Source organism: Clarias gariepinus, chromosome 24 (genome assembly GCF_024256425.1).
Source record: "Clarias gariepinus isolate MV-2021 ecotype Netherlands chromosome 24, CGAR_prim_01v2, whole genome shotgun sequence".
NCBI lineage: Eukaryota > Metazoa > Chordata > Actinopteri > Siluriformes > Clariidae > Clarias > Clarias gariepinus.
The window spans coordinates 11,763,986-11,774,887 of NC_071123.1; the positions used below are offsets into that span (position 1 = coordinate 11,763,986).

General features: G+C 37.7%; 1 protein-coding gene across 5 annotated transcripts in view; it reads right to left on the bottom strand.

The window, feature by feature from the left end:
* The window catches only part of scai (suppressor of cancer cell invasion), a 41,361-nt gene extending 30,708 nt beyond the window's left edge, over positions 1-10,653 (bottom strand). For 2 of the 5 annotated variants that reach the window (XM_053485060.1, XM_053485057.1), the window contains exons 1-3: positions 10,310-10,652; positions 9,832-9,895; positions 5,863-5,974 (exon numbers count right to left, since the gene is read on the bottom strand). In XM_053485060.1, coding sequence (XP_053341035.1) covers positions 5,863-5,969 — 107 coding nt within the window. In that variant the 5' untranslated portion in view covers positions 5,970-5,974; positions 9,832-9,895; positions 10,310-10,652. Of the gene's footprint in view, positions 1-5,862; positions 5,975-9,831; positions 9,896-10,256 lie in introns of all 5 variants that reach the window. The other 3 variants (XM_053485058.1, XM_053485059.1, XM_053485061.1) reach the window with 3 other exon arrangements.
* Positions 10,654-10,902: the final 249 nt, after the last annotated feature.

Consider the following 10,902-nt stretch of genomic DNA (forward strand, 5'->3'; position numbering starts at 1 on the left):
AACAAAATTCAAAATTCAGCAGGCTACTGTAGCACCCATAAGTGAGCAATTTAAATATAATTCAACTAGTTGCTCATTCAGAACATACAATATGCACTTAAATTTAATTGGCTCTTCATGGATACAATTTTGCTATAGCATCTTCATATTCAGTGGTACCTTAGGGCTCATATCACTGAAGCTGCAAAAGTTTGGTGAAAACATCCACAGTGATTATAGACTAAATGTTTACAATATCAGTTTTGCAATAACACCCGAGTGGCCAATTTTAATTAAACTTGTCCTGTAACTTCACCGTCCATTCTGCAATCCACTGTGTGCTGCCTGGACAAAGCTTGGACTGCGACCAACTAAAGAATGAGAGAAAACACTGCCAAGTTTTCACAGTTTTCACCGCCATTCAACAAAACATATTAACCTTGTTTCCCTATAACAGAAACTAGCTTGTCTGTTTACATTAACACTGGATGACAAATTCTGTACTAGTTCCTGTTAAATGAAAGAAATCCTATTTAACAAGGAAATTTAAGAATGTCATTAGAATTGCAGGATTCATTCCCAACAGTAATAGCCTGCATGGAACTATAGGAAAACTGCAGAACACACCCTGATGGACTGACTGTTGCCAGAGCCTTCACCTACACAAAACACTCAACTTTGTAAGCCAATGTTAACTTGCAAGGATGAGAACGAATGCATTGGACACAAACATCTCTGGCTGGTGCTGGGCAGAGTCTCAACCCTATGTCAATGACTATGGTGGGTCTTAATTTATGTCAGTGTCCATACAGAAGGTGCAATGACAGACTGATGCATAGCCAACAACCTTTCACTGAATGTGAATAATTGATGTAGTAATATCATGGACGACACAGAATTCCTTGGCGTTAATCTATCTGAGAACCTCAACACCAAGCAAAGGAAGCATAGGAAGCTCTTCTTTCGGCAGAGGCTAAGAAAAACTCCTCCTCTTCTCTAAAACTTACCACATTATACGCAGGCACTGTTAAGAGCTTCCTGCCTAGCTGTATTGTTGTATGGTTTGAAAAATTGCACCATCTTGGATTACATGACCATACAGGAGATAGTAGAAGACACCTGAGAGGTCCATCAGGGTCTTTCTTCCCCTTCATCACAGACATTTACTCTATACACCACATCCACTAAGCCACCAGCATTGTAAAAGACCCAACACACAAACTTTCTTTCTACCTCTGGGTTCTTTTTTTTTTGATAGTACCTTGAGTGTGCACATAGTATAATTTAGTTATGTGTAGTCTTAGATGGCTCTGTGTTGTTTTCTGTAGCACCACGTTCCTAGGGGAATGTTGTTTCATTTCACAGTGTACTGTACCAGCTGAATATGGCTGTGAGTGTATAAAGTGAGTATAAAAAACACTTGAACTATGCACAAAAACAAAGATTTTCGTTGTGAAATTCGTTGCGCTTAAATAAACAGGGCCTGTTTGACAGAAGTCACTGAAATGACCAACACTCAGTACATTATGAACATCCAAGGAGCTCAGTGTAGATCTCAGAAAGGATGTGAATTTACCAAGGCATGAATGTCTCTTGGACCAGTCTCTAGACAACTGCATATTCTAGAGCCACTCTCAATTTTCAGACTTAAATAGTCGTGGCTGAAAAGAACACTAATACCCTAAACCATTGAATATACTGAAGTTAAAAATGTGTGACCTGCTTAGCAATTCCAGTGCAATGTTGTTGGTTGATAGTGATACTGTATTGTACTATCACACTCACATGACCTTGCGAATGCAGTAAAAATTTTGATAAAAAAAATGCAAAAATTAATTTAACAAATTCAAGTGTTCTTGTTCCTTAGAATAGTTTCGCTAGTACAGTGGAACCTCGGATTACGAGTAACGCGGTTTACGAGTGTTCCGCAAGACGAGCAACCATTTTTAATAATTTTTTACTTGAAAAACGAGCATTGTCTTAGTTTACGAACACCGAGTATCATGTTTCACGCATGCGCTTCTTGTTTTAACACCGAGCGTCACGTCATCACAAGTGAGCCAACGGATTTTCTCTCTCTTGCAGCAGAATTGTAGGTAATCGTCTCTCCTGCTGGGTGTGTGTGTGTGTGTGTGTGTGTGTGTGTGTGTATAATGTGCGTGCGCGCGCATATTAACGGAGAGACCGTTTTTAAAACCGTTTAAAAATTAGCAAGGAACATCGCTAGTCACACTCGCGTGAGCGCATGCTAACAGGATCACTACTGTAAAGAAAACAACAACAACAAAAAAATTAAACAGCTCCTCACCTTTGAAAACAGTCGCGACAGAGAAGAGTTTGTGTGTTTGTTTGGCAACCTGAGAGGAGGGGAGCTGTAAAGCCGAGACCTATCGTCTCCCCTGCTGGGTCTTAGTGCTTGCAGTGTTTTGAGTGTGCGTGTGTATGTTTGTGTCTGTGTAAGGCAGAGAGTTTGTGTGTTTGTTTGGCAACCCGAGAGAAAGGGGCTGTAAACGCGAGCGAGCCCCCCTTTAGCCCCCTTCTCTCAGGTTGCCAAACAACACACAAACTCTTCTCTGTTGCAATTGTTTTCATATGTGAGGAGCTGTTTAATTTGTTTTTTGTTGTTGTTGTTTTACTTACAGCAGTGATCCTGTTAGTATGCGCTCACGTGAGTGTAACTAGGAATGTTCCTTGCTAATTTTTAAATGGTTTTAAAAACAGTCTATCCGTTAACGTGTGTGTGTGTGTGTGTGTGTGTGCACGCACATTTTACACACACCCACCCTGCGTGCACAAACGAAAACACTTATCTGTCGGGATTTATTTTTACATTTTTTAAGGTAAAGTACAGGTTAATTTGTTATTTTTACTTTATATTTTGTATTAATTCTATTTATGTATTTATTTTTTGGGCTGTAGAACTTCAATTCAATTCAATTCAATTTTATTTGTATAGCGCTTTTAACGATTTACATCATCACAAAGCAGCTTTACACAATCAAAAAAATTAAGTTTGTATGAAATGTGAATGTGTATAAATCAAAATGATATGATTGTCCCTAATGAGCAAGCCTAGGACGACAGCGACAGTGGCAAGGAAAAACTCCCTGAGATGGTAATAGGAAGAAACCTTGAGAGGAACCAGACTCAACAGGAAACCCATCCTCATCTGGGTGAAAACAGATAGCAGGGATTGATGTGCATAATAATGTGCGAGACTGGAAGTTCAGTATAAGAGGAGATGTGTAAGATTAAAGTCCAGTTTGTTCCTGGAGGCTCAGGTGGACTGTGAGAAATTCCAGTCCTGAACTATTGAGCGACTGAAGTCACAGTCACAGCTGTCTGCATTAGTCAAGGACAGAACCACCTTCATGGAATAGTGGAACCAACCCCAGTCACCACACGCATTCCAGGCAGACCACACAGAAGAACGAATAATATAAGTTTCTATTATTTCCTATGGGAAAAATAAATTTGGTTTACGAGTGTGTTAGAATAAGAGCCCACTTCCGGAACGAATTAAGCTTGTAATCCGAGGTTCCACTGTAATTCCAAAAAACAAGCCATTCTAGTCCCTCTCCCAATTTTTCTTTTCATGATAGAAGTGATGGAGAGAGCAAATGTTAAAATCAGAGCTCTAAAATATAATACAGTGGGACCTTGGATTGCGAGTAACTTGGTCTGAGAGCGACTTTCTTCACAGAGTCTGATGTTGCAGTATAATGTGTCTAAAGAGCAACGGTTTTATTTACTGAAAATGCAGCTCTCATTTCTGCAAAATCCTCAAAAGGAGGCAAGTTTCATTACAGAGGTTTCTTGTTAAAGAAGTTTGCCGACAGTGATTCCGTTTGTGTGTGTTTGTATATGTGTGAAAAACTTATCATACACAGTACCCCCTCTTTTCCTCTCCTCTCGTCTTACTTTACCCACAATTCTTTAAAAAGGTAAAGTGCAGGTTAATTCATTTTATTTTGTATTAGTTATTTTTATATGGATATTTTTGAATTGTGGAATGAATCATCTGGGTGTCCATTATTTCATATGGGGAAATTTGCTTTGATATGCAAACATGCTTCTGGAACGAATTATGCTCGCAATGCAAGGTTTAACTCTACCCCTTTACAAATTCTGGGGGAAACTAAACTCAGTTAGTAAGCCATCTCTAAGATGACAAACCAATTGATATTTAAAGCCGTGTTACTTTAAATGCTGAAACTTTGGTACCTGATCAGTTTGAAAAGATTGTACAGTGGAACCTCGGATTACTAGCATAATTCATTCAGGAAGTGGGCTCGTATTCCAAAACACTCGTAAACCAAATTAAATTTTCCCATAAGAAATAATGGAAACTTAAATTATTAGTTCTACAGCCCCCTAAAAAAATACATAAAAATAATTAATACAAAATATTAAGTAAAAATAAAAAAAATTAACCTGCACATTACCTTTCAAAAAAGTAAAAAATAAATCCTGGCAGATAAGCGTTTCCCTTTGTGCATGCAGGCGCTGTGTATGTGTATGTGTGCGTGTGTGTGAGGCTTGAGTAAGTGGAGACTCTTGCTTTCAACCCCTCCTGTCTCCCTTTCCTCAGCTTACACATTAAAAAATTATTTTCTCGTTTAAACACACTCACACACACATTAACGGAAAGACTGTTGTCTATTTTTTTTGTTGCACACGATAGCGTAACAGCTTGTTAACCCATGCTCGTGTAATGATGAGATGGACAAACTAGTCAATGCCCGTTCTTTTATTTTCTGTATTGTCAGGTTATAGTACAAACTTTCAGGTGGATCCTGCACTTAAATCCAACAAAAAAAAACTACTGAAGAACAAAACTCAAGGCTCAATATCCTAACTTAAATCTCACATTCGCATTCACACACACCAGGCTGCATTACCCACAATGCATCTCCTGCACTGGACTACACTTCTGTAAACAGCGGTCATAAATCAACGTCTCTCTCCCGCTACACTGTTTTATCTAAAATGTTTTTTTAAAAAGCTATAAACATCGCTAATGACACTCGTGTGAGCGCAAACTAACAGAATCACTGCTGTAAAGTAAAACAAACAAATGACCCAGCACCTTACCTCTGAAAAGATTTGCGACAGAGTTTCTCCAGAGAGCAGAATGTGTGTCTCTTGCCTTCATTTCTGTGCGCGCGTTTGTGAATGAGGGTTTCTCACACACACAGCCGGCACAGTGTCTAATTATGCTCGCGCACACGCACACACCGCGATGAGGAAGAAAATAGATTTTTAACCTCTGTATTGAGAATTTCTTTTGCCTTTCTCGCACGCACACACGTGTGTTATAAGAAACAGCAGACGCGCTGTACACACACGCTTCCGAACACATAATTAAATATGTTTCACACACACGTAGTCACAGTATTATAGTAAACAGTACATGCGTGCACAGATGTTGATTATACCAGTAAGAGATGAGCACTAAGACCCAGCAGGGGAGACGATTCCGCAGCGCAAGAGAGAGAAAAAACGTTGGCTCAGTTGTGATCATATGTTGCTCGGCGTCTAAACAAGAAGCGCATGCGTGAAACGTGATACTCTGTGCTCATAAACCAAGAAAATGCTCGTTTTTCAAGTTAAATTTTATTAAAAATCTTTGCTCGTCTTGCAGAACACTCGTAAACCGCGTTACTCATAATCCGAGGTTCCACTGTACAAGGATCTTCACAGATTGGGATGACTATCAATAGGTAGTTAAATGGAATTGGTGCATGAAAAGTGAAAAAAAAAACTTGATGAAATATTTCAAAAACTACAGAGGATTATACCTAAATTATAATTATTATTATTTAAGTTAAAAGATGTTTAAACAAAAATACTCAGGAAAATAAAGAACCTCATCATACAGACCTCAGGCCATTGAAGAGCTGCTTGGACTTGTCCAGAAGATAGCAGAAGTCTGTCACAGTTTTCCTCTCACCAAGTGGGATGTCATCTTCAGCTCCCACCCCAGTCATGACAGCTGTGATGTTAAAAGGAAGAAACTCAATTTGTCACCAAAGCTTAATCACTGACTGTCAAAGCATGCAGGCATGTGAATCAATGTAGACTACAAAGCTGTTGTCAAACAGCAAAACAAATATAAAGACACTAACATGAAGGATAAGCTAGACTGCAGAACGCAAAAAGAAAAAAAGTTATACAGGTTGGAGGCTGCCTTATTGGACATTATTTGTTTGCAAGTTGGACATATGGAAGTGGCTTTTGTGCATGTCACTTTAGCTTGATGCCTGAAATTTTTTCCATTTTCAGACACTTAGGCCTGGACGTGTAACGTTATGTGTAAGTAAATAATCTCTACTTGCTTTGCAGAAAGTAATTAAACCAACTGCAACCTCATTGCTCCAAAAAAAAAGAAAAAAAAAGAAAAAATCATGTTATGCGAAATGTACTGTATAGGCACTGTGATGAATTAATGTCTGTTGCAGACAGTGTTCATTTGGTCAATGAAAATGCCGAAAAATATTTTGAGGTATTATAGATTTTGCATGATGGACATGAGACTAAAACTTTATCAATAACTGAAAACTTAATGATAATGCATTCGAATGATAGATGGAAAGAATTAAATCAATTTATTTTTGTCTTCAATAATCTGCATGCTTTTACAAACTGCAACATACTTTATAAATGGGGAAAAAAAAAAAAAAAAAAAAAAAAAAAGGACTTTGCCCTGCCCGTCAAAATCAAAAACAATACTACGTATGGCTCTGTCCAATCTTGGAAAATAGAAGAGACAATTGAAGTAATAATGTTAGGTATGTTTCCACTTGGTAAACATGCAAACAGCAACATTAAAAAAAGTGGGAAGAACACAACAAATGTGAAGAAGCATTTGAATACTAGCGGAACAAAAATGTAAGAAAAGGAAAGTTAAGGTTCATATAACAGTTAGGTGCTGCATTAATACAGTTTAGTTTTAAATGTGTAGCATTATTTAACCGTGCATAGTAATGTAGTAAATAGTATAGATTGCAATGTATGTATTAAATTTATTAAACAGTATTAATTGCAAACACATACATTTACGAGTACTTTATCTTCAGCGCTCTTGAACATTAGCCACTCTTAAATTGGTGTATTAATGTAAAATGCAACCTTGGTTTGAATGTTACACTGCATTCTCGTTTATCTTACTAATCGTAAACCCTGAGAGGGGCCGCAATTTGAAATAATTTTAAGTGAATGCAATTTCTACAACCTTAATAGCATTAGAAATAGTATTTCCCTATTGCAGACTTCAATTACTAAGTGAACAAATCTAATAGCACAAATGAATGTCAGCATTTATCTGTGACTGACAGCTGTTTTTAAAAGGAGAATAAGTCACGTGGGTCTGTTATCTGAAATCTGTAAATCTCATGATTTACAATGCTCCACCTAGCCACTACATTAACAGTCTTCATGGTCTTGTGACTCTTTTTGTAATTTCACTATATATACAAAATTCCTTACAGTCATAGTGAAACCACACTGTGCTTATGACAGTGTAATGTGTAATACATTCACCTTATACATTATGTGACATTAACTGTAACTGTTTTCTCAGGTTTACTTCTCTCCCTCTTTTTCTCTGTCTCTATCTCTCTGTTTAGCTACACATGGCCTCCTGTGCTGCCAGTGATCCAGACCCCCTCTGCCCTCCAGACCTGTCTGACTCATCCTGGTGCCAAGCTTCTGGTTGGAGATCTGATCGCATGGAGGCCCTGTGTGGTCTGCTTGGAATGCGTGTCGTGACTGGGGATAGTTCCACTCAACCAGGAAGATGGTCTTGGACTCGACTGATGCAGACAGTTGTTCACGGATGGCTTGTGACTGCAGTCACTCAACAGTCCAGGACTGAAATTTTCACAAACAGTTATGTATCTGAGCCGTAAATAATAAACGTGGACTCAATAAAACCTTAAACACCTCTCCTGTTACATTGACCCCAGAGCCTCCTAACACACAGCATGTCTGCAATTCAAGCCCTGCTATCTGGTCACCCAAATGAGGATGGGTTCCCTGTTGAGTCTGGTTCCTCTCAAGGTGTCACCCTGTTGTCATTTCAGGTAGTGTTTCCTTGCCCCCCTTACCCTTGGTTTGCTTATCAGGGAAAAACCTGTAATAATAATTTATAAAGTACAAATTTCCTCACACTTTTCAAACAAATTAAAATTTTCTTTCTATAAAAAATTTATAAATAAAACTAAATTGAATTTAACTGAATACTAGACAAATCACAAGTCATTTTAGTGAAACTAGAATAAAAGATGTGGCCTTTGGTGACTAAAAACAAACTAAACCTAACAACTTCAAAATTAAAAGACTAAAATGTGAATAAAACTTTAATTTAAAAATGTGAATAAAAATTTTACTTTAACAAAAATTCAATAGAATGTTATTAAATGTCAAGAAAAAAGGTTAAATAAATGTTTTCAAATAAACCTAAACAAATTAACTAAATTAAAATGATTTTCATTTGGTTAAGACTTAAAAGTGTTTTCAAAAGTTTTATAAAAACGACAGCAAAGTCGGACCCACATTTATTGGCAAATTCCAAAAAGTTCACAGAGGGAAAAAAGTGGTACATATAACTTCATGAATAGAAAATAACTATAACTATATGAAATTGTGTCTAACAATGAAGCTAAATATTTCACTGTTTCTATCTTAGAGAAACCAATGGATAGTGACTACTTTTACTGCTTGCTATGTTTGAATAACGAGCAATAACACACCTGCTACAGAACAACTACAGAAACTTGAAGTTCAGCCTCCTCCGAGAAAATCCCAAAACTGTGCCTGCGTAAAACTCCCCGGTGCACGAAATGGTCAATGAAGATATCGTTTGCCAAAGTTAGAGAGGAAAAGTAGAGTAGAGTTTGGGGATGAATTAGGCTGTCAATTGATGTTTGAGGCCTTCTCGCCCAATATCAGTACCAGACCTTAGCAATTGTCTTATGCAAAGTTGAATGAGCAAATTCTCACAGTCAGGTTACCAAATCAAACAAAAAGTCTCAGAAGAATTTTTTTTTTTTTTAAGGCAAAAGGGGAAAAAATTTGGAATGGATGTTTAACAAGCACATATGAGCGAAACTCATACTTTTGACCATATACTACAATGTAAAAAAATAAAATAAAAAATGATGGGTGATCTACACGCACTGACAAACTCGTTTTATATAGACGTCAAATAAAAAATTAACGCCATGCTGTCAAATATACACATTGTGCATTGTCTTCAGCATCACATTAACTACCCCGAGCAACACAGCGGTTTATCCAGTTATTTTTCAGTGAGCCTCGGGTTTTACGAAGCGTGCTGATATCTTTAATAATAATAAAAAAAAACCAGGACACATGTAGGAGTCTAACACCACAAACTGCATACGACAATACTAAAGAAAACGTCAAAAACGTAAAGGAGTCCATTGATAAATCTCGAACCTTCTTATTTAAAACACAGATCACCTCCACACACAGTATGACAGTTTAACACGCCACGATTCATTAACTCCATGACTCTACATTATAAATACCAGAACAATGCCTTACGTTGCGAACTGTTGTATCATATTTAGTACAATAATGTACCGTGCTGACGTTGACATGCTGTGATGATGTTTGGGTTTTCAACATTCACAATTCCTTTCACACACACACACGCACACCACATGCAGCTATACATGAAAAGTTCAACTCAATCTAGCCAAAATGGTCAACCACCCGTTTTAACGCACATGACCGAGCTGCTACTACGGTTATATACCGGGTACAAACCAACAAAGAGATGAGATTATCAAACACAGCAATTGAGCATTAATGAAATGCACTTACCTTTCTATACCTTTCCTTTATTTCGCCTGTAACGGGATCACAGACCGGCAATGCCCCTGAGGTTCTGGATATGACAAATATGAAAAATGCAAGTTAAGGCAAAGAAATGTGTACAAAAAGATATATGGAGATTGGACATAATTTAACGCGATTGAAGTGAATTTCAGTCACTTGAATTAGACATTCGTCTCTATGCGTTGCGCGGCAATTAGTGCGCTTATACAAATACGATGTTTTTATGCAGCTAATATATTTTTAAAAATCAGCTTTTGCAGGTTTAACACCGAATAAATTCCCAACCTCCATCTATATATGACAGCCCCTTTCTAAGCGTTACCAATTCAACGCAAAGCTGCACAGGTATCCAAATTTGTGCAATTATACAAGCAAAAAAATGTGAACAAAATTTGGGATAATCAACGCACTTTGGAATTCCCCGTGTAAACAGGCCGGTAGATAACCGTTAACGTTACATCACCTGTGTGTTGTATCTTCTTCTTCAAACCCACAAGGGGGGGGGACGTCCTTCTAGGTTGATATAGTTGTGTAAAAGCCTAATGTCAGTGCACACTCATTTCGTCAGCGTTATTTAAGAGCTACTTCATTTAGCTTTTCTTTCAAAGACCAAATTAAGATTTTTGTTTCGTCGGTGCATTTGTGACTGCCGCTCTGTCGGTGACTTCAGTCGTTCCTGTACAATATCCATTGAAAAACAGCTCTCACACTAACATGCTGCTCATCCGACCTCGATGACGTTCCATAAAGCGAAGCATTTAATTGGTTGTCAGGGTTGCCAACCAACCACACAGTTAAGAGGAGGGGCAAGCATATATTTGCATAGACGCATTTTCATGTAAAAGTACGCCACCTTACGACCAGCTTGGTTCATTTTATTCAATTTAGCAGGGTCGTTATCGCAAAACTTCACATAATAAAAATAAAATTAGAGATACGAGTATGAAATATGTGAGGAAATGTGTATAAACCAAAATGATTAAATTATCCTTGATAAACAAGCCGAGAGCGAGTAAGCTGAGGAAAAAATCCCCGAGAAATAGGAAGAAAACCTTG